Source organism: Sorex fumeus, unplaced genomic scaffold (assembly GCF_029834395.1).
Source record: "Sorex fumeus unplaced genomic scaffold, SorFum_2.1 ptg000002l, whole genome shotgun sequence".
Classification (NCBI taxonomy): domain Eukaryota; kingdom Metazoa; phylum Chordata; class Mammalia; order Eulipotyphla; family Soricidae; genus Sorex; species Sorex fumeus.
The window spans coordinates 50,843,324-50,870,635 of record NW_026606059.1 but is presented as its reverse complement, the minus strand read 5'-3'; the positions used below and the strand labels follow the sequence as shown (position 1 = coordinate 50,870,635).

The window sequence follows — 27,312 nt, the reverse complement described above, 5'->3', positions numbered from 1 at the left end:
TTGAGCAAATTGACGAACAACAGGAGTACAGTGCTGTACGGTGCTATACCGTGCTATACGATTTCACAAGTTCCACCACAGTACTCATGCATAAACAGACGAAAATCCCCCAAGTCTTTGCTGATTCCCACCAGGAAAGATAGGTTTCTTGAATTCCCCCAAGAACATCAGAGCCTATAAGAGTAGTCCCCACCCTCCCTGAACTGAATCATCGCCCACCCCCAACCCAGGGAGAATTTAGGCCACAGCCAGCTGCTGAAGCAGTGAGAGGCATCCATACAGGGCTGACAGTGGCATCTTGGCTTCCAGATCCCAGGCTGACCTATTGCTATTTAGGTCAATCTTTAGGCCACACTCCTCCAGCAGTTTGTAGGTGACAGCCACACCCTCATCCTTCAGTGGGGTAAGAAGCTCTGGTTTAAGGGTGAAAGGAATTCTCCAAGGGTATTTGAAGTTGGGCTCCAAGATACTCCTTACCTGAAAGAAACAGTATTTGGGGTGAGCCTTTGGGGTTGGGGAAAGAAAGTCTTCTGTCCCAAGGCTATGCAAAGGAAAGATGAGTCAATCCTGGCTGTGTCATTGAGCATGGGCTACTAAATAATGAAGCTAGCACTTATCTTGCATTTTTTCAAGACCATGTGATATGTATAACATGTGCATGTTTATGTTTATATTTACACATACATAAGAATATATACATATATAAAATATGAAAAAGAATTTTACAAATTATTAACTCCCTAACTAAAGCAAAGTTTAATTCAGATCTTCTGAGTTCCCAAACTATCTATCCTTGTGTGGATATTTTAGAATTGTGGGAACTCTCTGAAGGGCTTGGCATGGAAACTGAGACCCTCTAAGGTAGATTCATACCCATTTGGTCTGCTCTCTCAAGGGAAATGAGTCAGGAATTTCTAAGGACCACATAGGATGTATTCTGTTTTATACACAAAACCTGAGTGATTTCTCCTGCTCAGATTACTTCTTAGCCCAGGTGCCCTCCCTCCCCTCCCAGGATGCTGGTCCTTGAAGATTTCTCACCAGCTCCCGCTGATGGACTAGGATCTTCTTCTCCATGGACCATGCCAGCAGATCCCGTTGGGTGTCATTGAGCACTGAGAGCAATGAGATATGGGGAAAGAGTGAGGAATATGTCTTCTCCCCTACTATGAACAAAGATCATCTTTGGGAGGGAAACTTTCACAGGCAAAGGAATGAAAGTCTTTTGATTTGAAGATCAAATTTCTTTTTTGGGGGGGTTACACCCAGCGATGCACAGGGGTTACTCCTGGCTCTGCACTCAATAATTACTCCTGGCAGTGCTCGGGGGACCATATGGGATTCTGGGAATCAAACCTGGGTTAATCGCATGCAAGGCAAACGCCCTACCCACTGTGCTATCTCTTCAGACCCTGAAGAGCAAATTTCTGACCATAGGATGTTGTCTTTCTTCTTTTGAAAGAGCAACAAAACATGTTCCAGGGTCTGGGGTTCTGACACCAGAAACTTGAGCACTCAATTAATAATCTGATGAATGAAATCGGGATGCTGCTTCTTAGACTCAGGCTCTGTGTTAAATGATTAATTTATATAGTGAGCCCTTGAGTATGATGTGAGGAGAAAATAAAGTCATAACATTTTAAAGGCCTTAAACAGATGATGTCTAAAATCTTCCTTTTTGGCTGGAGTGAGAGTACAGAGTTTGCTTTGCATGCAGCCAATCAGTTCAATTCCCGGCATCTCAAATGGCCTCCTGAATCCGCCAGCAGTAATTCTTGAGTGCACAGCCAGAAATAAGCCCTGAGTATGGAGTAATGTAGGCCAAAAACCAAAACTAAACAAAAAAATTAATGAAATACTCCTTTTACTAGAGGATCACATGCTTTGCATGCAGGAGACCCATATTCTAACCCTTTCTCACATGTCCCCTGAGCACTGATACAGGAGTATACCCTTTGTACATATTACCAGGTGTCACCCCAAAGCAAACAAAAATTAAGTCTCCCTTTCAGGGAGTCTGCTGTTGATGGTAGGGGCTGATCACAAAACTGTGACTCTTCCACTCAATTTCCCAACTCATTCTTACCCAGCAAGGCTTCAAGGAGATAAGGGATGCAATATGGTGCATAAAAAAATGAATCTTCTGAGTTCTTTCTCAGTTCATTTAGAATGATTCCACCAGGGCCATTCAAATCACCCTGGGGAAACTGTTCCATCTGTGGAAGACAATATTCTTGTTGTTAATAATAATAATAATAATAGCAACCAATATTATTGTTATCAATAATAGCAATTAATAATATTGGTAGCAATGCTATTTTTATCAATAATAATTATTGTAGAATAAAAACAACATTAATTCTGCTTCTGTCTTATGAGTATGTAATTGCTCCACTAAGAAATGGGGACAGGGAGAGCTCCACCTCCTCTGGGAGATTCCAATCAGTCTTAGGATATAAAGATACTAGCACTGTAGCACTGTCCTCCCATTGTGCATAAAAAGCTTGAGCGGGCACCAGTAGCATCTCCATTGTGAGACTTGCTGTTACTGTTTTTGGCATATCGAATACACCACGGGGAGCTTGCCAGGCTCTGCTGTGCAAGCGAGATACTCTCAGTAGCTTGCCCTGCTCTCTGAGAGGAACAGAGGAAGATACTAGTAGCCCTCATTATTTTGCCTGGGACAAGAGCACAAATTATTAATTACTGGCATCTTTCTCATATTCCTTGCATCATCCCTTTTATCTAAGTATAAGAATATTCAAGTCTGCCAGATTTATAGGTTCCATCCAAAGTGACCATGGAATGTACTCACCATGTCCTGCAGGTCCTGAAGAGCCTCTCGATCCCCAAGCATGACCAAAATATTATGGAATAAAATATCCTGAATATTCTTGGAAAATTGGGATAGTTCTCCCATTCTCCTGGAAATCTCATCTTGTAGTTGCTTAAAATCTGATCTCAAAAATCAACATTAACCAGAAAAATAGTACAACTCATTAGTTAGAGTCTGCCTATGATGATATGTCCTGCTCCTTTAGTATGAGTCAGACACTTTTATTTGTTTTAACTGATGGCCAAACCTATCTCTGCAGTTGAGCTCCAGGATGGAGAAATAAAATAAGTTAGATAGATGTAAATCACAAGCTAAAAGTGGCGAAGAGAATTAGATAACAGAGATGGACATGGACTAGAGTCTTAGATGTTCTTAGGAACTCGGGGGCTCACTTTCCACATCAATGAAGTGAGGATTTAATTGTTTGTCTGAAAACCTTGGAATAAAACATGGTACACATGAGCTCATCCACTTCTTCCTGTATTATCTATCTTCTTACTGATTAATCAATTAGGTGTTGCATCCTGTCTGGGGTATCCTCAAAAGACCTGATGAACTTGAATGCTACAGAGACATATGCTAAATGAAATTAATTAGAAGGGGAAGGACATGAAATAAGACACAAGGGAAAGGACAAATACTAGATTATTTCACTCATCAATGGTATACAGAGAAATAAAACAAGGGAATAGACACTACCAAATGATAACCAACCATGGCCCTGTATTACAGAGCTGAGAACATGAAGTAAAAAAGGGAAGAAAGCAGTGACGAGGTGAATTAGGTAAAAGGAGAACATTGAGATGTCTTGGGTACCTTGGTGGTATGAGATGAGGTATTTTTATAAAGCAAAGCCACAAATTCTAACACTACTTCAAACAAGTGACCTAAAATATAATTAAATAATATTTGTTTGATGGTTTAATATTTTATAAAGTTTATCTGATGAGAGTGAGAGGAAGATTGAAAGGAAATGTATTTCTCCATTTCGTTTCCTTCCTTTCCCTGTAATCAGAGTTCCATGACTGATATGTCATGTTGGCTGCATCATTTTACCTGCTTCACAATAAGTCCTAAGAAGTACTTGTTTGTCAATGTACGAAAGAATGAATGAATGTATGAAAAAAGGAAGGAAGGAAGGAAGGAAGGAAGGAAGGAAGGAAGGAAGGAAAATGGAAGGAAGGAAGGAAAATGGAAGGAAGGAAGGAAGGAAGGAAGGAAGGAAGGAAGGAAGGAAGGAAGGAAGATGGAAGGAAGGAGGGAGGGAAGGAAGGAGGAAGGGAAGGAAGGAAGTAAAATGGAAGGAAGGTAGGAAAATGGAAGGAAGGAAGGAAGGAAGGAAGGAAGGAAGGAAGGAAGATGAAAGGGAGGAAAATGGAAGGAAGGAGGGAGGAAAGGAAGGAGGGGGAAAGAAGGAAGGAGGGGAGAAAGGAGGGAAGGAAGAAGAGAAGGGAGTGAAGGAAAGAGGGAGGGAAAGAAGCAAGGAGGGAGGGAAGGAAGTAGGAGGGAAGGAGGAAGGAAGGAGGGAAGGAAGGGAAGGGAGGAAGGAAGGAAGGAAGGAAGGAAGGAAGGAAGGAAGGAAGGAAGGAAGGAAGGTAGACTAACTAAGGGGCTTGCATAATGGCTTCTAATTTAAGTCCTGGAGTCTTGCAATTTTCCACCCAGAGCCCTAAGATCCCTTTTGACACTCACCTTGACTCAAAGGTTTCTCTATTCTTTCTGGAAAGAGAATAAACGTGAGCATGTCTCTCTTCATCCATAAATGTGCTTTTGATTCTCCAAGGGTTCTGGACTAGTACCATGTTCTTCCTACACCTGGCCTTCTCTTCAATACCCATCCCATTCTATATCCTCCACTTCCTAAGATGTCACAGAAACTTTCCATCTACAGAAATTAGGGTTAGACCCTAGGGTAGTGGTTACAAAGGCAAAGACAACTTCCTCCTCAACAGATATGTATAGAAAAGGATCCCACCACATCAAATACACACTCACGTATTGGCAGAATCTCACTTCTATTCTCTAAAAAGAGAAAATAAATTCACAATTCAGTAAGAGGCACTCAATTTCTCACATGTTCTGCCCTCAACATCCCTAAACCACTTCCATCAATCCACCCTGCCTTTCTTTACCCAGAGGCCTGGAATTCAAAGTCTTATATATAAAGACAATCAAGGTCACTAGTAGGTTTTCAGAAGTTCCCTGTAAACAATGTCACATGGTAGAAGCAAGGACAACTTCCTGCTCAGCAATATATGCTGAAAAGTATCCCACCCCATCAAATACACATGCACATATTGACAAAGCCCTACTTTTGTGAACTAAAAAGTAGAAATTAAATTCACAATCCAATAGAAGGTACTAAAGACATCCAGTTTCTCATATCTTCTACTGTCAACTTCCCCAAGCCCCTTCTTTCAATCCGCCCTGCCTTTCTTTACCCAGATACCTGTACTTCAAAGTCTCGCATAAAGACAGTGAAGGCCACTAGGTATGGTTTTGTAGTGCTCTGTAGGCAGTGTGACATGGTAGAGGAATCCCATTTCATCTTCACAGCTTAAAATTAACAACAACAACAGCAACAAAAAGAATCTTACCAGTGATAGACATTTCCACTGAAAAGAGAAATAAAAGAGCTCATGACTCCTTTAGGTTTTAGTCTCCCCTCCCACCTGATCCCCTTTATACCTCTTTCCCTCCATCACCCACTTTTTTTTACTCCTCTGTACATCTTAGATTTTGTCACTTACACGACTTTGATTGAAAGTCTTCTGTAGAAGAAAAAATAGAAGACCTTAGAATTTAGACTGAGATGAAGCCCAGGAAACCCTCACACCTCAATACACAACATCCACCTCTGCCTTCCAAGAAAGGTTGGCTTGTCTGTGGAAACACAAGGGTCTGGGCCAGGGTCAAAGGAAATAAAGATTCACGGTAGGGGAAGATTCTGTGGGTCTCTGGCTCTACATAGCTATATAGATGTCTAAAGGGATCATATATTAACAATGAGGGTAAGTAAAAAATAAATGGCCAGTTCTTAAACTCACCATCTGGAAAGGTCATCTGCTTTTTATCCTTGATGAGAAGAATCTCTAAAGGGGGAAAGAATCCAGGTCATTGACTGGAAATATAGTATGACAGGTAAGGTGCTTGCCTTGCATGAGACCAACCCAGGTTCCATCCTCAGCACTGCATTATGGTTTCTGAACACTTCCATAAGTGATCCCTGAGCACAGACCCAAGAGTAAGATCTAAGCACCACTGGTCAGGCAAAAAAAAATCATCTTCTTCATTATTTCCAGGTCGAGTTTGTCCAGAACACTCTTACAGAATCTTTCCCACCCCTTCACCTGCATAGTTTCCAAGGCTGCTTTCCTCAGTGTAAAGGGATCCCTTGTATTCTCTCACATTCACTCTGATCCTCCTAGAATTTCTGTCAAAATTCAGAAAGACGGTCTTAAAAAGATTTCAGAATATGTACTAAATAATGTGTACCTAGAGATCATTATGGACTTTAACAGAGAATTGCCTTTAAAAGAAAATCAGAGTGACTTCTGTGGAAATTCATCTCACTTTCCTGGAATCTCTTCCTTCATGCTCTAGGCCTAATTTTTCTTTGTTTTCTGCATGATTTCAAATATCAAATAGAGAGATATGAAAATTGTCTAATACTCAAGACTAAATGTTTCTAAAGAAACTAGAGTCCCAAGTGGCAGAATAGAAAATTTTCCAGAGAAGAAAACTCCAAGGAGAAACACTGCAGCTGAGTCGTCCAGGTAGGCAAAGTCTCCAGGCTCACATCTCTGGACCCTTCTTGGGATTGGGGTGGGCTGAGTCTCCACCCTACCAAAAGGCCCAGCACTCCACCCGAATCTGACATCTGCCAGCATAATAAATGGCCCAGCTGAGACTCATTCAGGTTCAAGGATCCCGAAGGGTGCCAGCTAAAAGAGACCCCAACAAAAACACTCCAAGACATATCATAGTTAGAATGATTGATACTGCCGATAGAGACACAATACTGCAAGCAGCAAGAGCAAAGAAGGAAATCACATACAAAGGAGCATCCCTTAGATTCACAGCAGACCTATCAGAGGAAACCCTACAAGCCCGAAGGCAGTGGCGAGATATAGTCAAAAAACTCACTGAAATGAATGCTTCACCAAGAATACTCTATCCAGCTAAACTCTCCCTCAAAATCGAAGGAACGGTACACTATTTTATAGATAAACAGCAGCTCAGGAACTTCATAGACTCAAAACCAAACCTAAAGCGAGGCCTAAAGGGGCTACTATAAGAAAAGACAAACCCTACAACCACAACACACCCGCACAGAAAGATGACACAAAACCCCATAACCATTCTCTCTCTCAATGCCAACGGTCTAAATTCACCAGTTAAGAGACACAGAGTGGCAAAATGGATACAGAGACAGAACCCAACATTCTGCTGCCTACAAGAAACTCATCTCAACAGCCAGAGCAAACACAGACTCAAAGTCAAAGGATGGAAAACAATCCTGCAAGCACACAACTCCCTCAAAAAAGCTGGGGTGGCCATACTAGTATCCGACAACATTAATTTCACCTTGAAAAAGATTAGAAGGGACAGTGAAGGCTATTTTCTCTTCATCAAGGGATACGTACAACAGGAAGAACTCACACTCTTAAATGTATACGCACCTAACGAGGGAACAGCTAAATATTTAAAACAACTGCTAACAGATTTTAAGGAGGACATCACTACCAACACAATAGTACTTGGAGACTTCAACATCGCCTTATCACCACTGGATAGATCAACAAGAACAAAACCCAGCAAGGAATTATTGGCTTTGAAAGAAGTAATAGAAGAGGAAGGGCTTGTGGTCTTATACAGGGCTTTACACCCCAATCAACATAATCCATCATATCAACAAAAGAAAAGATAAAAATCATATGATCATATCAATAGACACAGAGAAAGCATTTGACAAGATCCAGCTGGTCCAAACCTTTTGGAAAACAGTATGGACGACTCTCAAAAAATTAGAATTTGATCTGCCATTTGACCCAGCTATAGCACTCCTGGGAATATATCCCAGAGAGGCAAAAAGGTATAGTCGAAGTGACATCTGCAATTGTTTATTGAAATCAACCTTCCTAACTTTCCTCAATATAGTTAAAGCCATCTACCACAAACCTACAGCAAACATCATCCTCAATGGGGAAAAACTGAGACCCTTCCCCCTAAGGTCACAGACGAGACAAGGATGCCCACTCTCTCCACTACTTTTCAATATAGTACTGGAAGTACTTGCAATAGCGATTAGGCAAGAAAAAGATATTAAGGGCATCCAGATAGGGAAAGAAGAAATTAAGCTCTCACTATTCGCAAATGACATGATACTATACTTAGAGAACCCTAAAACCTCTACCAAGAAACTCCTAGAAACAATAGGCTTGTATAGTAAAGTGGCAGGCTATAAAATCAATACCCAAAAATCCATGGCATTCCTATACGCAAATAATGAAAGAGAAGAAAGTGACATCAAGAAAATAATCCCATTCACAATTGTGCCCCAGAAAATCAAGTATCTAGGAATCAGCTTAACTAAGGAAGTAAAGGACCTGTACAAAGAAAACTACAAAACGCTACTTCAGGAAATAAAAGAGGACATGAGGAAATGGAAAAATATCCCCTGTTCTTGGATGGGGAGAATCAACATCATCAAAATGGCAATACTTCCCAAAGCACTGTACAAATTCAATGCAATTCCTATAAGGATACCCATGACATTCTTTCTTTTTGGGGTGTAAAGCCCTGTATAAGTCCATAAGCCCTTTCTCTTCTATTACTTCTTTCAAAGCCAATAATTCCTTGCTGGGTTTTGTTCTTGTTGATCTATCCAGTGGTGATAAGGCGATGTTGAAGTCTCCAAGTACTATTGTGTTGGTAGTGATGTCCTCCTTCTTTGACATTCTTCAAAGAAATGGAGCAAACATTCCTGAAATTTATATGGAACAATAAGCCCCCAAGAATAGCTAAAGCAATACTTGGGAAAAAGAAAATGGGAGAAATCAACCTTCCTAACTTCAAACTCTACTACAAGGCAGTAATAATTAAAACAGCATGGTACTGGAACAAAAGGAGAGCTGCTGACCAATGGAACAGAGTTGAATACTGACATTTCCTCCCAAACATATAATCATCTAATCTTTGATAAGGGGGCAAGAAAAGTGAAATGGAGCAGGGAAAGCCTCTTTAATAAACTGTGCTGGCAAAATTGGATGGCTACATGCAAAAAAGTGGGCTCAGATCTCTGCCTAACACCATGCACAAAAGTAAGATCAAAATGGATTTATGACCTCAACATCAGACCAGAATCCATAATGTTTATTGAAGACAAAGTCGGCAAAACTCTCCATGATATTGAAGCTAATGGTATCTTCAAAGATGTCACACCACTGGCTGAGCAAGTGAAAACAGAAATAGACAAATGGGACTATCTTAAACTAAGAAGCTTCTGCACCTCAAAAGAAACAGTGATCAAAATACAAAGACAGCCTACAGAATGGGAAAGGATATTCACCAAATACACATCCGACAAAGGGTTGATATCAAGGATATACAAGGTACTGGTTAAACTCCACAAGAAGAAATCACCCAACCCCATCAAAAAATGGGGTGAGGAAATGAACAGAAACTTTCGCAAAGAAGAAATTCGAATGGCAAAAAGACACATGAGAAAATGCTCTACATCACTAATCATCAGAGAGATGCAGATCAAAACCACAATGAGATATCATTTCACACCACAGAGACTGGCCCACATCCACAAGAACAAAAGCAACCAATGCTGGCGCGGATGTGGCGAGAAAGGGACCCTCCTTCACTACTGGTGGGAATGCCGGCTGGTCCAACCCTTTTGGAAAACAGTATGAACGACTCTCAAAAAATTAGAATTTGATCTGCCATTTGACCCAGCTATAGCACTCCTGGGAATATATCCCAGAGAGGCAAAAAGGTATAGTTGAAGTGACATCTGCAATTGTTTATTCATTGCAGCACTCTTTACAATAGCCAGAATCTGGAAAAAACCTGAGTGCCCAAGAGCAGATGACTGGTTAAAGAATCTTTGGCACATTTACACAATGGAGTACTATGTAGCTGTTAGAAAAGATGAAGTTATGAAATTTACATACAAGTGGTACTACATGGAAAGTATCATGTTAAGCGAAATGAGTCAGAAAGAGCGGGATAGACACAGAAAGATTGCATTCATCTGGGGAACATAAAGCAACAAAAAGGGAGACTAATACCCAGGAATGGCTGAGATTAGTACCATAAATTTTGCTCCATGAATGGAAGGCCAGCCACACGTTCTAGGTGAAAAGGAAGCTCAGATAGAGAAGAGAGCACCAAATGAAAGGTGCTGTGAGGACCCTCCCAGGGTGGGAGAAGCATGCTAGAAATAGTCTATAGACCAAACGATTGCCACTCAATGCCTCTCTTGCAAAACACAGTACCCAAAAGAATAGAGAGAGAACAAGGGGGAATACCCTGCCACAGAGGCAGGATGGGACGGGGGGATGGGGGGTGGGGGGGATGCTGGGACCCGTGGTGGTGGATGACGGGCACTGGTGGAGGGATGGGCACTTGATCATTTTATAACTGAAACCCAAGCACAAAATTTGTAAGCCTATAACTGTACTTCATGGTGTTTCACTAATAAAAAAAGAAAAAAGAAAAAAAGAAAAAAAAGAAACTAGAGTCCCAAGTGACAGAATAGAAAATTTTCCAGAGAAGAAAACTCCAAGGAGAAACACTGCAGCTGAGTCGTCCAGGTAGGCAAAGTCTCCAGGCTCACATCTCTGGACCCTTATTGGAATTGGGGTGGGCTGAGTCTCCACCCAACTAAAAGGCCCAGCACTCCACCCGAATCTGACATCTGCCAGCATAATAAATGGCCCAGCTGAGACTCTATGCTGCTGAATTATTCCAGTTCCACAGCTCCTGGTGCATACGACCACAGACAAATTTCACAGAACTGACAACACAGTAGGATCACACAAAATCAGATGGGAAAGTTGTATAGAAACCCAGTAAGCTTATGGGGCCAGAGCCATAATGGGTACAGTGTGTTAGGTGTTTTCCTTACACGTGCTGAATTGGGATTGATCTCCACCATCCCATATGGTCCCCTGAGACTGCCAGAAGTGATTCCTGAGTGCAAAGTCAGAATAACCTCTAAGCATCATGGAGTGTGTCCCAAAAACAAAAAGACAAAAAAAAGAAAGAAAAAAAGAAAAAGAAGCCCCTAATATCCATGAGTAAAAACAACAACACAGAAGAATCAACTAGCACATAATTCTTCAATGACTTTAGTAACACATGAGATATCTGTTCTAACAAGCAATACGAAGTAAATTATTTTGTGCCTGTTAAAGGGGCAGACTTTGCAGGGTCACTTCCTGAGATGGGAATATTGGTAAAGGAAAGGTCACAATGGTGGTGGAATTGGTGTTGAGCCATTGAATACCTGAACAACTGTATTATGAACAACTTTGTAAATCATGGTGATTAAATAAGGTTTCACATTTTTTTTATGCAAGAGTACTGCTATTTATTCAGCCACTGATTAGGCTGATTGAATTGTGCATGAACTCCACCTTACTTTTTTTCCCCATATTTTATAATTTTATTTATTGAATCACCGTGAAAGCAGTTACAAAGCTTTCGAGTTTAAGTCTCAGTCATACAATTAAACACACATACCTTCACAGTACCCATTATCCACCACCAAAATCCCCAGTATACCCCTATCCCACACCTTCTCCCTACCTGTGGGGCGGATGATTTCCAAATTACTCTCTCTATACTTTGATTACATTCAACATTTCGACACCACACACACCATTATTATTTGTGATTTTACCCCAACACTCAGATCTGCCGGAAAGGCAACAGTAGACAATTTGTTTTCTATTGCTGGTAATGAATAACATACGATGTCATGTGGCTGCAGTAGTGGCCACGCGATTTTGAAATTCCTATATTTTAACAATTAAATCCAGAGGGATTTCTTGCCAAAACCTGCTGGGTTCTGAGATTTGTTCCTGAGTCTCTGGGATCATGGCCATTAAGCAGCTTCATCACGATCCAGAGAGGCAGTTCGTGGGCGGCGACTTGCTATCTCTTTGGGGTGGGGAGAAAAAGCCGGCTCCACCCCCATCCCATGAGGCCCCATATGCCTCATCACTGAGGGCCCAAACCTGACTGTCCAATGGCCACTGGCAGATGGTGTCCGGACAACACCCTTTTCCCCCCTGGGGTGGCCTGACAACAGTAACATACTGCGCAGTCCAGGCAGTTTTCTGCCAAAAGCCGCTGGGTTTCAAGATTTCTTTCTGAGTCTCTGGGATCATTGCCGTTAAGCAGCTTGATGAGGAGCCAGAGAGGCTGTTTGTGGGCGGTGACTCCAGGTCTCATTGGGATGGGGAGGAAAGAGCTAGCTCCACCACCATCCTGTGAGACCCCATGTGTCTCGTCACTGAGGGCCCAAAACTGACTGGCCTCTAGAGGATGGCAGGGGGAACAGGCCAAGGCATGAAACCTATTCCCACCTGGGGTGGCCCAGCACCGGTAACCTACTGCAGGGACTGGATGCATTTATGCCAAAAGCTGCTGGGTTTTGAGATTTGTTTCTCAGTCTCTGGGATCATGGCCATTAAGCAGCTTAATCAGGAGCCAGAGAGGCCATTTGTGGGTGGCGACTCAGGGTCTCATTGAACTGGGAGGAAAGGCCCGGCTCCACACTCATCCCATGAGGCCTCATGTGTCTTGTCACTGTGGGCCCAAACCTGACTGTCCAATGGCCTCTGGAGGATGACAGCCACTGGTCCACCAGGGGGAAAAGGCCAAGACATGAAACCTATTCCCACCTGGGGTGGCCCAGCGCTGGTAGCCTACTGTAGGAACCGGACGCTTTCTGCCAAAAGCCATTGGGTTTTGAGATTTGTTTCTGAGTCTCTGGGATCATGGCTGTTAAACAGTTCAATCAGGAACCAGAGAGTCCATGCCTCCAATTATATAGCTGAGCTGGAGGTGGTTTGTTGGTGTGTCTCCCACATACCTAGCTTTTGGCCGTTAACTTTCTTGCTAAACTTTGCCCCAAGTTTTTCGGGTCTGGCCAAAGGCACAGCAGCAATTTTGGGATATCTGGAAGTCTGAAGGCACCATCAGGCTGCTGATGCACTCGCCTCACAGGTACAGACTGACCTGCTGGCGACACCATAGCCCCAGTCAAATATTTTTTTAAGAAAGAAAACTACATCAATCATGATTTCCAGAGAGAAGAGAGTGACAAGAAAAGAATAATCAAAATTGTGCTAATTATTGACAATTTACATGGAATAAACCCACTCAAAGATAGACTGAGTTTGTGGAGGAATGGGTTCTAGGAAGAAGATGAGGATAGGGTCATACATTATTTAAGGAATTTGGCTATGTGGGTCAGAGGATGAAAGGAGGGAATTTCTGGAGAGGGAGTTTAGAGTTCATTAATATCAGTTGGTTTATGAGAATGCCTTATGCAGGGTCCATTTTGTTTTGTTTGGGGGCCACCCCAGGATTACTCAGGTAATACTCCTGGCTCTGCACTCATGAATAACTCCTGGTGGAGCTAAAGGGACCATATGGGATGCCAGGGATCAAACCTGGATAGGCCATGTGAAGGTAAATATCCTACCAACTGCACTATCACTCTGGCCCAGATGTTTATGAGATGTCAGAGAACTAAGTGTGTGGTCAAAACAGGAAAGACCCTGGTGAATCAGAGAGGTAAGAAAAGGGTGGGTCAAAAAAAAAAAGATCAAAAAGGAGTACATTGTGAATGTTCCTGTGTGTTTATACACAAAGAATGCATTAAAACAGAACAAAAGAGGTAAGTTGGGGACACCTGTAGAGGGAAGTTCACATCAGTGGTGGAGTTGGTGTTGGAGCATTGTATGTCCGAAACTCTATTATGAAAACTGAAGAGCATCCCACCAGCTAACTCTTGGACCAGTGCTTCCAAGGTGAGTTCAGAAATCTGAACAGTCTACAGAGACAGAGCAAACCTTGATACACCAGGCTGATTGCCTGTATGGAGGCTTGTCCCTAAATCTGCTACTTCCCTGGACACCCTCTCCCCAACCCCCCACCGCACTGACCTAGGGGGATCTCACTAAGAAAATTCATCAACCAACAAGCATCACCTCAAAGAGACTCAACTATGTGGAAGGTAGAACCTTATTCAAGTCCAAAGTGAAGAAGTCCTTTACCAATGTGGGATGAAGGGAGAAACAGAAACTGAAAAAGAAAAGTAACAGAAAATCTGGCAAATCAGTATCAGGCAGAAGACACTAACTGAGGGCAGGAGGGAGCATAACATGAAGGACTTCCAGAACATCAGTTTTATACTAGCATTCACTAAGATGTGTAATCTCCGGCCAGCTAGGAAGACCTTGGTGGCTCTCCCTCTCACTGACTATGTTTGGTGGACTCTTGTCACTCTCCCACCCAGGACAGCCCATGCCATGGGCGGACGAAGGAGGAAACGAGGGCCAAGCTGGTTGGTGATCAGTTGCCATTTATTCCATTCTTCCCACAGGCCTGTTCCAGTCTCAGTCTCACCAAACTCCCCATTCTAGTCTCACACTGCCCCTCATTCCTGTCTCCTCCTGTCTCTCCCGCTCATCTCTCTCTCTCTCCAACTATTCAGCATTGGGGGTATCAATCAACATATCAAAGACCCTTCCTGATGGCCCATCAGGCTCAAGAGGGGAAATATCAACTAGGTGTTTTTCTCCTTTTCTTAGTCCAATAACTTAATTAACATCTTAATTCAACTTCTTAATATTAGTTATTTTGTATGGACACAGTAAAGGATACATTAAGTTTGTAGGGTGGCTCTCCTGGGACATCTTGCTACAGACTCAGACTACAGTGCTCAGGCTGGTTTAAACATTCCTAACCCTAGCAGGGTCCGAATCTAGTTATTACCTTTTGGATAATGACAAAATTTGTCCATGACCATGCTCTTAACTTATAGTTAAGTATACTATATAATATGTATGTACATATACAGGTACTTATAGTTCAGTATTATGGCACTTTGGCCAGGCCCATTTCGATGCCAGGGTAGCTCACTGCTTGCCCTGGGTCCATCCAGTTTCTCATCGGGACCATGCTTTTGGGGTGCTAGGAAGTAAGGGCAAATGAGGCTTAAGTCAAGAGAACAGATGTCCAGGAGTGAATATCATTCAGTCAATTAACTCCCAAGTTTACAAAAGCATAGCATTAACTGTCTTCCTGTATCCATACAAAAGGGACATTGCTCTGAATTAACTATGCAAAAAAAGGACTTAAGGAGAAGAGAAAAGCAATATTTATAAGTCAATAGAGCACAAAGAAAGAAGTTACAAATAAACCAGGAGGAATGGGAACACTGATGGCAGTAACCCAATAAACCAAAGCTACCTATGGCATGGCAGTAAGGACAAACCAATAAGATAAAAATAGATTTGGGTCTTGATGAGCTTAACACAGCTACTACTCTCAGCACAAGCAGCAAGCAGCCGTTCCTGGGGTGATACAATCCCAAAGTGTAGTAGTAGTTTTGGGTCTGGTACAGCAGGCTCACTTCCTGTTCCTTATTTAATTTTTTACTTTACCTCAAGAGTCATAAAATCTTAGGACTTTTTTAAATCCAACAGAACCTGGTCACGATTGCAACTGCTACAGTTTTGTTTGGTTTGGGATTCCTTTTGATTATTTGTTTAGGGAGTATGTAAGCAGTGCTTAGGGCCTGTTCTAGCTCTGCACTCTGGGATCATTCCAATTAGTGCTCAGGGGATTGACTTTATGGGGATTGAACCTGGGTCAGTTACACAGCACACCCTTCCCTGTGTGCTATCTCTCTATCCCCCTGCAGCTTTATTTGTGGTTGTGTATTAACATTGGGATGAAGGTAACATAGGAAGGGCTTTCACTGAGAGGGGTGGGCTTTGAAAAAAACAGAGATAGTGGAGATTTGTGTCACAATTTGCCCAGAGCTATAGAAACCTTCATAATGATTCCCTTTTTTCTATCTTAATTTATCTTCCCATGGGAACACAGAAACATTTCACTAGGGACATCCTTGAAGGTAACTCTGGATTATAGCATATGTGTTTGCTTGGCAGTTTACAGCTGAAAAATGTTTCTCCTCTATCCCTCTTCTTCTCCCTGAAGAAGTCTAGGTTGCATGTTGATAGTTTTCCTTACCGGAGAAGCAAAGTCCCTCTCACAACAACTCCTTCAGCATCAGCTTACCCCAGCCATCCTTCTTAAAAATCAGCTGCTTTGTCTGATACGCCATCACCATATTCTCTGGTAAAGTCAGTAACTGTTCTCTCTTCTTGTCACCAGTTACCTGGCCTTGACCCTGAGAGAGAAATCAGGTCATGCAGTATGAAGTCCTTATAAACTTAAAGATCAAATTAACCTAGAACTCTCATGAAAATTAACAAATCCTTGATTGGTCATGAAGAGCTGGGAGAGTGATGCTTGGCACAGGGCTAAGCAGAAACCTTAATAAAACCCTCAGAGTCTCTCTCTTGGTCTCACAAAATCAGAGCACCCTTCAAGCAGATACAACCCACAGATTTAACATCCAAATTTTGCAACAATGCTTGATAAAGTACATCTTTGTTGGTGTTGACTAAATAGTTCCCAACAGTGTTTTCTTAAAATAAAATATTATGGGTAGGTGCTAAAGAAACAGTACAGCAAGTAAAGTGCTTATCTTCTATGCAGTTAAGATGGATTCTATCCCAGGCAATGTATATGGTACCTTGAGTCTTGCCAGTTGTGATTCTTGAGCACAGTCAGGAATTAAGCTCTGAGCAAATCCTGATGCTGGTTTCAAATCAAAATAGATAAATAAAAAACAAAAAACTTACAGTGATTGTGATGAGATATAAATCAAGTGTGCTCAAGCATTTTCAAGTTTTATTCAAAATATTTCTGCTCAGGGTAAACACTGCATTTAGGATACTTAAACCATTAAGAAACCATGTTAGTGACCTCTCATTTCTTTAAGCGGTAAAATTACATTTTAATATGGCACAAAAGTTCCAAACTTTGGATTCTCCAGAATTTACCTTTACCCACTCAATAATTTTCATATAATATCCTAACCATGAGGATACTGGAATATACTCTCTTCTCAATTAGGTTTTCTTGGCACATGATAAGTGGGGGGAAAGTAACTTGATCCCTTTGATCCCCAAAAAAAAACATGTCCTCACTGTGTTAGTTGTGATTTTGAAGTTCCCAATCCCCATTAAGAAGGATATATACCTTGATATAAGGGGTCTGTGGAATGGAGAATTTTCCAAACCACTTTCTATCACTTTCAACACGCAGCTGAGGACTGTTGGTCACTTCCACAGTTTCTGTCACCACATATAGATCCTCTCTTTTTTGTCGATATTGTTCCAGAAACCATGGCTCTGGTTTTAAAAGTGCCCTACAGTAAAGAAAGAATACAGGAGTCAACATAGAAAGGAGAAGAAAGACTTCTTAGGTTTATCTTGGTTTTGCTTTTCCTCAGGAACCGAAAGGGAGGCAGAGTCTTTGTACTTGTACAGGTGAGCCCTCAGTCAGTAGCTATATATTGGGTAATGGATTTTGTTACTTAAAACAACAGAGTATCTTCTCTGATAAATCAGTGGAGAGCCTCTTTCTTTGGTAAGGGTATGAGAGGAACTTAACCATATTTCTTGGTTTTCTGCATTTTCCATCATCCTATTAGTTTTCTATAGAGGAAATTTATAGATTTCTAACATAAAGTTCTCTCACCAGAAAAAGCTACAAGTAAATAGATACAGATGGTTTAGAGAGTCTTCAGAAAGCCTTAGTGTCAAAGCTAGGGGAACCCAAAGCATCAGGAGGCACAGGGTTTGTGTGGAGAAGAAACTGTGATGGAGTCAGGATTTCAGGTGATTCTCCAGAACGAGTACCAAGTAGAAAGAGAGAGATTATGGATGAACTAGTCATGGCAGGTAGAGATAAGGTGTAGATTCAGGGGAGAAGTGAGAGGTTTGAATAACTAGAGACAAATTTCAACTTTATTTCAGTTCTTTTGCTCAACTCAAGACCTACTCATGGAACTGCACAGGATAATATCTGGATATTTGGGGACTGGAGAGATAGTACAGCAGGTAAGGGGCATATCTTGATGCATTACCTAGATTAGATTGCCTCAAGCACTACCAGGCATGATCTCTGAGCACATAGCCAAACATTTTAAATTATCATAATGAATTCTGATTTTGATGTGTTTCATAAATATTAATGCCATTTAAATTGAAAAATCTTTCATTTTAAGTGGATAAAAACATGATTTTTTTTTTGGTAGAAGATCATTGAACATCATTTTACCTATGTACATAGAGACAAATTAAAACCAGAATCAAATAAAAAAAATTAGCTCTTCCTGTTCGTCCCCAACGCCTCACTAGGTTTTCTTCTTCCCTCAGGTTATACCCTCCACACACACCAGGTACCCATAGGGGGGTGGTCTCTTCTGAAGTGGGTGTGGCCTAATTTTGGCCCAGCAGATACTCAGGCGGCCACAGGTAAATTACTCATACCCAGCAATCTCATGTAACATCTCAGTCTCCATACCACCACACCAACATGAAGAAACAGTGCAAATCCTCACCACCAGGAGAGGACAATGAAAAGTCCAGAAGCCTCATTAGGCATTACTCACTTAAGGGAGCTCTCTGATAAAGAATTCAGATATAAGTAATGAAAATGTTTGATGAACTCAATGAAACAGTGAGACAGATATCCAGTAAATTAAAGGAGGATATTGCTCGAGCGGGCCCAGTAACGTCTCCATTGGAGACTTTGTTGTTACTGTGTCTGGCATATCAAATACTTTCGGATATAAAAGAAACAATTAAGAAAATATGAGAAGAGATGAGAACAGAAATTGGAAAGCTACGCACAGAAATATCACAAATAAAAGATTTCGTAGATGAAATAAAAAACTTAGTCTGTGCCCTCAACAGTAGAATGGCCACAGCTGAAGGAAGAATCAGTGAGCTGGAGATCAGTTGCACGAAGCCTACAGGCAACAACAAACAATGGCAAGAGACCTCAAAATAGCTCTAGAGTGAATCAGAGTCCTAAGGGGATGATTCCAAGAGGAACAACATTAGAATCATTGGAGTACCAGAAGGTCAGGGAAACAGTTCCAATGAAAAAGCCACGGTTAAACAAATCATTGCTGAAAAGTTCCCAGAGCTGGACAATGCAGGCATCCAGATTCAAGGAGCCTGAAGGGTATCAACTAAAAGAGACCCTAACAAAAACACTCCAAGACATATCATAGTTAGAATGATGGATGCCATGGATAGAGATACAATACTGCAAGCAGCAAGGTGAAAGAAGGAAATCACATACAAAGGAGCACCCCTTAGATTCACAGCAGACTATCAGAGGAAACACTCCAAGCCCAAAGGCAATGGTGACATCTAGTGAAAAAACTCAATGAAATGATTTCTTCACCAAGAATACTTTATCCGGCTAAACTCTCACTCAAACTCGAAGGATGGGAGGGCTACTGGGGTCATTGGTGGTACTTTAGGTAGCCTGCAGGGTTCTCCAGAGTAAGAATTAAAGGGATCAGTACTCGACCATTGTATAACTGAAACTGTCGATGTCACTGTCCTCCTATTGTTCATTGATTTGCTTGAGCGGGCCCACTAACATTGTGAGACTTGTTACTGTGTTTGGCATATTGAATACGTCACAGGGAGCTTGCCAGGCTTTCCCGTGTGGGCGAGATGCTCTCAGTAGCTTGCCAGGCTCTCCAAGAGGGGCAGAAGAATCGAACTCAGGTCGGTCATTTTGGCTGCATGCAAGGCAAATGCCCTACCTGCTGTGTTATCGCTCCATCCCATAACTGAAACCTGAGCACAAAAGTTGGTAAGTCTACAACTGTACCTCATGTTATTTCACTAATAATAATTTAAAAAAAGAACAAGATGGATAAAACACTAACAAAACTTACAAAGAAATGTAGAGAACACTAATAAACCAAATTGGAAATGGAAATGGGGACATTACAAGAGAAATTATAGAAATTCATAGGATCATCAGAGATTACTTTGAGAATTTTTACAGCACAGGACAAGAAAGCCTTGAAAAAATGGATAAATTGCTGTATTTCTATAACCTCTGACAGCTGAATCAAGAAGATTTGAGATACCCCAACAGACTATCAGAACTGAGAAACTGAAATGGTAATGAAAAGTCTTCCCCAAAACAAAAGCCCAGGCCCAGATGGAATCACCAGTGCATTCTTTTAAAACTTTAAAGAGGACTTATTGCCAATCCTTTTCAGATTTTGCTAGGAAATTAAAGAAACACAAACTCCCAAACAATTTCTATGAGGCAAATATCATCCTGATATCCAATAGACTAAGATAAAACCAAAAAAGAAAATTACAGACTAATATCCCTCAACAAAAAGATACCCTCAACAAAATACTAGCAAATAGAATCCAACAACTCATGAGAAAAATCCTACACCATAACCAAGTAGGATGCATCCTGGGGATGCAAGTCTAGTGTAGCATTTACAGATCAATCAACATAATATACGATATCAATAAAAGAAAAGATAAAACCACATAATCCAATCAATAGAAGCAGAGAACTTATTTGACAATATCCAATACCCATGTATGATAGTAACTCTCAAAAATCAGTAGTGGAAAGAAATTTCCTCAATATGGTCAAAGACATCTACCACAAGCTCATAGCAAGCATTATCCTCAATGGGGAACAAAGTAACAGCTTTCTCTCTAAGATCAGGAAAAGATAAGTTTGTCCACTCTTGCTACTCCTATTCAAGATAGTAAAGGAATTATTTGCTATGGCAATTAGCAAAGAGAATGATATTAAGTACATTCAGATAGGAATGTAAGAAGTCAAGTTCTCACTAATTGTAGATGATATGACACTATCACTGTATCACTGTCATCCTGTTGTTCATTGATTTCCTCGAGCAGGAACCAGTAACATCTCCTTCATCCTAGCCCTGAGGTTTTAGAAAATGCCACATTCAAGGCTCTTTCAGGGTCAGAGGAATGAGACTCATCATTGTTACTGGTTTTTGGCATATTGAATACACCATGGGGAGCTTGCCAGACTCTGCCATGCGGGCAGGATACTTTCGGTAGCCTGCCGGGTTCTCCAGAATAAGAATTAGATAATAAGATGTTCTGCAGCCGCAAATATGACACTATACTTAGAAAATTCCAAGAGCCTACCTAAAATAAGATACTAGAAATAATATATTTGTATAGTTGAGTGGCAGGTAACAAAATCAATACCCAAAAGTACATGGCTTTCCTATGTACAAATACTGAAAAAAAAGAGAGAGTTACTAGAAAAACAATACTGTTCACAATCATGCCTCAGAAAACCAAGTACTTCTGAATCAGTTTAACTAAGGAGTAAAGGACCTACACAAAGAAAATTACAAAACACTAAGTCAAGAAATAAAGGAAGACACAAGAAAATGAAAACAAATCTCCAGCTAATGGATTGAAAAGATTAACACAGTCAAAATGTCAATAATCCCCAAAACATTAAACAGATCCACTGCAGTCTCTATAAGGATACCCATTACATGTTTGCAAAGAAATAGAGCAAACAATTCAATCTGCTAATCAGTGGCTGAATAAATAGCAGTACTCCTACATGAAAAAAAGAAATAGAGCAAACACTCCTGAAATTCAGCACAGAGTTCTTATCTAAAGTGATCATTTCCAACTAACTTTGTCATAGTTTAAATTGGGTTAGGTCATTCCTCTCATCTCCCCCCCCCCCCCCGTGACTGCTTTAACTATTCATGGTAATTAAAGCAGTCACGGGGGGGGGGGGGGGGGGAGATGAGAGGAATGACCTAACCCAATTCAAACTATGACAAAGTTAGTTGGAAATGATCACTTTAGATAAGAACTCTGTGCTGAAAGCAGGTGAAGAAACAAACATGATAACCTCTTGGTATCTGTCTGTATTTCAAACCATAATGTCAAAAAGAAGAGAGAGAGAGAGAGAGAGAGAGAGAGAGAGAGAGAGAGAGAGAAGTGGGGAGGGAAACTGGGGACATTGGAGGTAGGAAATATGCACTGGTGGAGGGATGGATGTTGGAACATTGTATGACTGAAATCTGATCATGAACAGCTTTGTAACTGTGAATCTCATTGGGATTCAATTTAAAAATGTAAGAGACAAAAAATATAACCCCAAAATTAATGAATCCATAGTTCAGGTTGCACTGTGTTCTATTTTGGTTTGATTTGGTTTGGGGCAACATTTATGTTGTTCAGGGGCTATTCCTGGCTCTGTGCTTCAGTACATGAGGAATCACATGTGGTGCTATTGTGGAGGTGTTACCAGAAGACCATAAGAGACCAAAATTAGAAATTCGAGTAATTCGAGTATCTGTCTGTCTGTATTTCAAACCATAATGTCAGAGGGCTTGTCCTAGGCCAGGACAAAATAGAACACAGTGCAACCTGAACTATGGATTCATTAATTTTGGGGTTATATTTTTTGTCTCTTACATTTTTAAATTGAATCCCAATGAGATTCACAGTTACAAAGCTGTTCATGATCAGATTTCAGTCATACAATGTTCCAATGTTCCAACATCTATCCCTCCACCAGTGTATATTTCCTACCTCCAAGCAAGGGCAGCAGCCTTACTGCAGAAGAACTGGCCTTTTATTAAAATCCTTATCCTAGTGCCCTGAGCACTTTTGTAAGCACCTGAAAAACTTTTTTGCCCACCAGGGTCCACATCCTGGCACCTGTTAAGTTCACACAAGCTCAGCAAAGCAAGCATTGTTACAGAAGCAATACAAAGTGGTTATAGGAGGAAACAATGGTCTTCTTTAACCATATCCCATTAGGCCTCTAGCCCTTTGTTCCTGTGTGCAATCTGTGACTGGCTTTCAGCCCTTTGCAGGAAGTTTTCAATGTACTTATGGGATGACATCAGGTTAAAAAATAATCTTTAAAAAAAATTAACCCCAGATGCTAATATAGAATTCACACAAACAATGAATTAGATTTCTTCTCATATTAGTACTTTGTTAATTTCATTTTGTGCATAAAACATTGTTTTACTTAGAATATATGAGAAGAGATAGCGAAGAAAAAGAAAGGAGGGCATCCCATCAAGTAAAGGAATGGTAAATCCCAAGTTTCAAAGTTGACTATGTTTTTAATGATCATTTTCTTCTAACACCCACCCCACCAGCCCCACTAATTTCTGTTATTCTTCAAATACAGCTAGTAATTATAATGAAACAAACACTGTCAATGTCACTGTCACTATCCTCCCATTGTTCATCAATTTGCTTGAGCGGACCCAGTAACGTCTCCACTGTGACAATTGTTACTGCGTTTGGCAAATCGAGTACCTCACGGGTAGCTTGCCAGGCTTTACCATGCAGGCGAGATACTCTCGGTAGCTTGCCCAGCTCTCTGAGAGGCGGAGGAATGGAACTCAGGTCGACCATGTTGGCCTTGGAAGGCAAACGCCCTACCCGTGGTGCTATCACACAGAGAACAAATTAATCTAGAATGACATTTTTCCCCATTTCTATGCTGCGTCTATCAAGGCTGAACAATGCCTCTTTATCCTAAAGGATGCGTATTTTGCAAACCAACTTTCTGGGTTTTTTTTTTTATGACAGTCTTACCTTGAACAAAGGTCCGTCCAGGTTTTTGTTGTGATCTCATTAATCTGAAACTTGAGGATGGATTCATATGACTTGTTAGTTCCCCCTGATGCGGCCATTTCTGCCCCAAATCCTGCATCAATAGTCACATCACCCTCTCCTTTCCAGACCATATTGTCTTTGTAGATGAATGGGCCTTCTCTGGAAGGATCTGCATAAAGAAAAATTAACCATATATTTATCCAAGATAAGCTATGAGTCAGCTGGCATAGCAATGGTAATGGAATCATTTAGAAATTAACTTATGGAATAATAAGGTAATAATAATAATGAGGTAATGGAATAATTTAAAATTAACTTGCACCAACCCGCCTTCAGATTTCAGTCACATTCTTCAATCTCTTTTAATTTGAGATTCAAAGCCTGTCTATATAGCAGTCCACAGACCAGCAGTTATAACCACTGGTTTTCAACCTTTCTACATCTGCAGGCTAAAAATGGTCTACAATTGGGGGTTAAGAACCATGATTCAAATTTTTCAGTAAGGAAATTAACTAACCAACTAAATCAAATTTATTGATTGAGATATATGTTTGAATCCACGAAGGGCTGGGTAACAGGGAAAGTGTCCTAAAACTTGATAGTTTAGGAGATCCATGCCATCTCTGTGGCAGGTACCAGAAGACAGACCCAGTTGACAGAACATAAAGTAGAAAATGGAAATCATGACTGGGCAGACCTGGTGTGGATCCTAGTTCTACTAGCTCCCATGTGTATAACTTGGAACTGTTATTTCCTATGCTTCGTTTTATTCTTGTGTAAATAAATTCTCATTTGAGGTGTTGTAATGAACTAAGTCATATGAATCTAGATTCACATGATTGTTAAATTATCAGTCTTAGATCTTTATTTCTCATCTTTCATCAAGGCTGAGCCTATTGTTGACCTGTGTGGGTGAGTTTCACCTTGCATGCTATCCCTCCTTTACTTGAGCAGCTGCATTTTCAGCTCTAGCCTTCCTTGTTGCTAACTGACAATACCTGGGACTGGAGTACTTTGGTCCAGGATGTCCAGGAGGGAGAATCCAGCAGGAATGTCAGGCGGGTTCCAAAATGATGAGAATCCATTCTTCTTTTTCCGTAACACATTGAAGTGATGGAATTTCTTAGCGCTTTTTAGATCGGTAACTGGTTTCAGATCTTCTTTCCCCACCTGTCTCAGTAAACGCTTTACCGCATCATCAAAGAGGACCACCATGTTGCTAACAGAAGGAGTGTGAATACAAAGGGCAAGTATGTCAGAGAAGAAACGTACGGTCAACACTTTTTTTTTTTTCCCCTTTATTTTATTTTATTTTTTTAAAGTTGTAGATTTACAATTTTTTGTGCTTTGGTTTCAATTATACAATGATCAGATACCCATCCCTCCACCAGTGCCCATTTTCCACCACCATGGATAATATCCCTCCCACCCCCATCCCCCCATCCCCCCGTCTCTGTGGCAGGGCAATCCCTTAATATACATCTTAACAAGTTGTGCAATACTATCTTCAAAGATCAGAGGAAAGGTTGAATTGTTGCTAAAAGGGACACTAATCATGATGGGGATTTTTTGCAGTTTTAAGGGAAAGCCTTCACTGAAAAGTGACATTGAACAAAAACAGGATTGTCAAAAGCATGTCATGCACATCTTGAAAAGATATCTTTAGTTTCTGTGTTTAAATAGACTATAGACAAGCAGAAACAAATATCTAGTTAAGAGTGTTGCAATATTGATTGCATTCATCCATGTAAGAACAAATTTCTTTGAGAGGAATACCATAATCTGAGGGGGAAGGAGGAAGGTTTTCCTCTAGAGAAGTGGTCCTTCCAGAACACTGGAAACTCAGATTTATGCCCTAGTAACTGCCAAGGGAGCACTAAATGTAAAAAGGTACCAGACTTTTCTACTGAGTTGCCTGCCTTAAAAAATGTTTAAAACACTTAAAATAATGTTCTATAAAAACACTGCACAAGTCAGATAAAATTTATAGCAAAAATATAAAAACTATTTAAAAGCTTCAAAAAAGTTTTAAAAACCTAAAAAATAGCCAAGTTAAAAAAATACAAAAGAGGAATATAAGGGTAAACAGGAAATTGCCAATGTCTTCAAAGCTAATTTGAAAATGTGATAGTAGAATACAACGAAGCATGATAGCAATTAGAAAAAAGAATTATAAAACATGAAAGCAAAGTAACAGTCTTATATAACTAAAGCATTAACACTACAGTACTGTTGGTGTCTTCTGGGCTAGACTCTTCAATAAGAAAATTTGGCGGGCTTTTGCGTTGCTTCACCATTGTGACAAGTGTGGTTTAGTCCTTCATGTTCACTGTTACTATTCTGCTTGATATGCAGTGTGAGTTGAGATAGGCTTATGAGTTATTGGCTACTGTGTTTCTAGTGGCTGAGCTAAAATAGAGAAGATTCCATCTAAGAGGGTAGCTTATGGTACCTATGGCATATGTAGTGGGAGAGTATTTCATTAGCGGCTGCGGCTCTGGAAAGGGTCCCTGGCGCTGGGCACCGGACTGTACCTGGTTGGAATGAGGAGAGACTACCCGGAGATGTTCAGCTTTGTTGCCGAGAGGGAGGCCTCAGTTTCTGTCCTGCGCAGATTACGGGAGAAAACCAGCTGTTCTAGGAGATGGAGCTAGCTGCACATGCCCAGAGAGAGTCCCAGGCCCTGGGGGCGGGCTGTACCTGGTTGGAATGAGGAGAGAGTACCCGGAGATGTTCAGCTTTGTTGCCAAGAGGGAGGCCTCAGTTCCCGTCCCGCGCAGGTCAGGGGAGAAAACCCTTATTTTATTTTTTAAAAAAGTAAACATTTTATCAAATCATCTTTCAACAGCACTTTGCTTCCATATTTTAGCTTTACATATAAACTACAACAAATATTGGGATGAATATACTGTTTTTTGGTTCAGGATTGCTTATGCTCAAGGATTATTCCTGGCTCTGTACATAGGAATCACTCCCAACTATGAATGTCTGAGATCAAATGCTGGGGATCTAACTGGGTAGGCTACACGCAAAGTTAGAACCTTAGCCATCTCTCTCTCTGGCCCCAGGAATATACAGAAACTTTATCAAAGAAGAAATCCGAATGGCAAAAAAGCACATGAGAAAATGCTCTACATCATTAATCATCAGGGAGATGCAGATCAAAACCACAATGAGATACCATCTCACACCTCAGAGTCTGACCCACATTCTAAAGAACAAAAGCAACCGGTGCTGGCGCGGATGTGGCGAGAAAGGGACACTCCTTCACTGTTGGTGGGAATGTCCACTGGTTCAGCCCTTCTGGAAAACAGTATGGACGATTCTCAAAAAATTAGAAATTGAGCTCCCATTTGACCCAGCAATACCACTCCTGGGAATATATCCCAGAGAGGCAAAAATGTATAGTCGAAGTGACATCTGCACTTGTTTGTTCATTGCAGCACTCTTTATAATAGCCAGAAACTGGAAGAAACCTGAATGCCCAAGAACAGATGACTGGTTAAAGAAACTTTGGTACATCTACACAATGGAGTACTATATAGCTGTTAGAAAAGATGAAATCATGAAATTTACATACAAGTTGTACAACATGGAAAGTATCATGCTAAGTGAAATGAGTCAGAAAGAGAAGGATAGACATAGAAAGATTGCATT

The 27,312-nt window shown here is 40.9% G+C and overlaps 1 protein-coding gene across 1 annotated transcript; it reads right to left on the bottom strand.

The window, feature by feature from the left end:
* LOC130021322 (gasdermin-C-like) lies at positions 1–26,247 on the bottom strand. Its single transcript, XM_056112049.1, has 14 exons — positions 26,190–26,247; positions 24,654–24,874; positions 23,635–23,824; positions 17,201–17,369; positions 16,172–16,283; positions 5,884–5,928; positions 5,587–5,607; positions 5,434–5,451; positions 4,832–4,858; positions 4,529–4,555; positions 2,816–2,955; positions 2,087–2,216; positions 1,042–1,115; positions 1–477 (listed from the first exon to the last, which is right to left on the bottom strand). The coding sequence occupies exons 2-14, from the start codon at positions 24,868–24,870 to the stop codon at positions 238–240; spliced, it is 1,410 nt and encodes a 469-aa protein (XP_055968024.1). The 5' UTR covers positions 24,871–24,874; positions 26,190–26,247; the 3' UTR covers positions 1–237.
* Between the last annotated feature and the right edge of the window lie 1,065 nt (positions 26,248–27,312).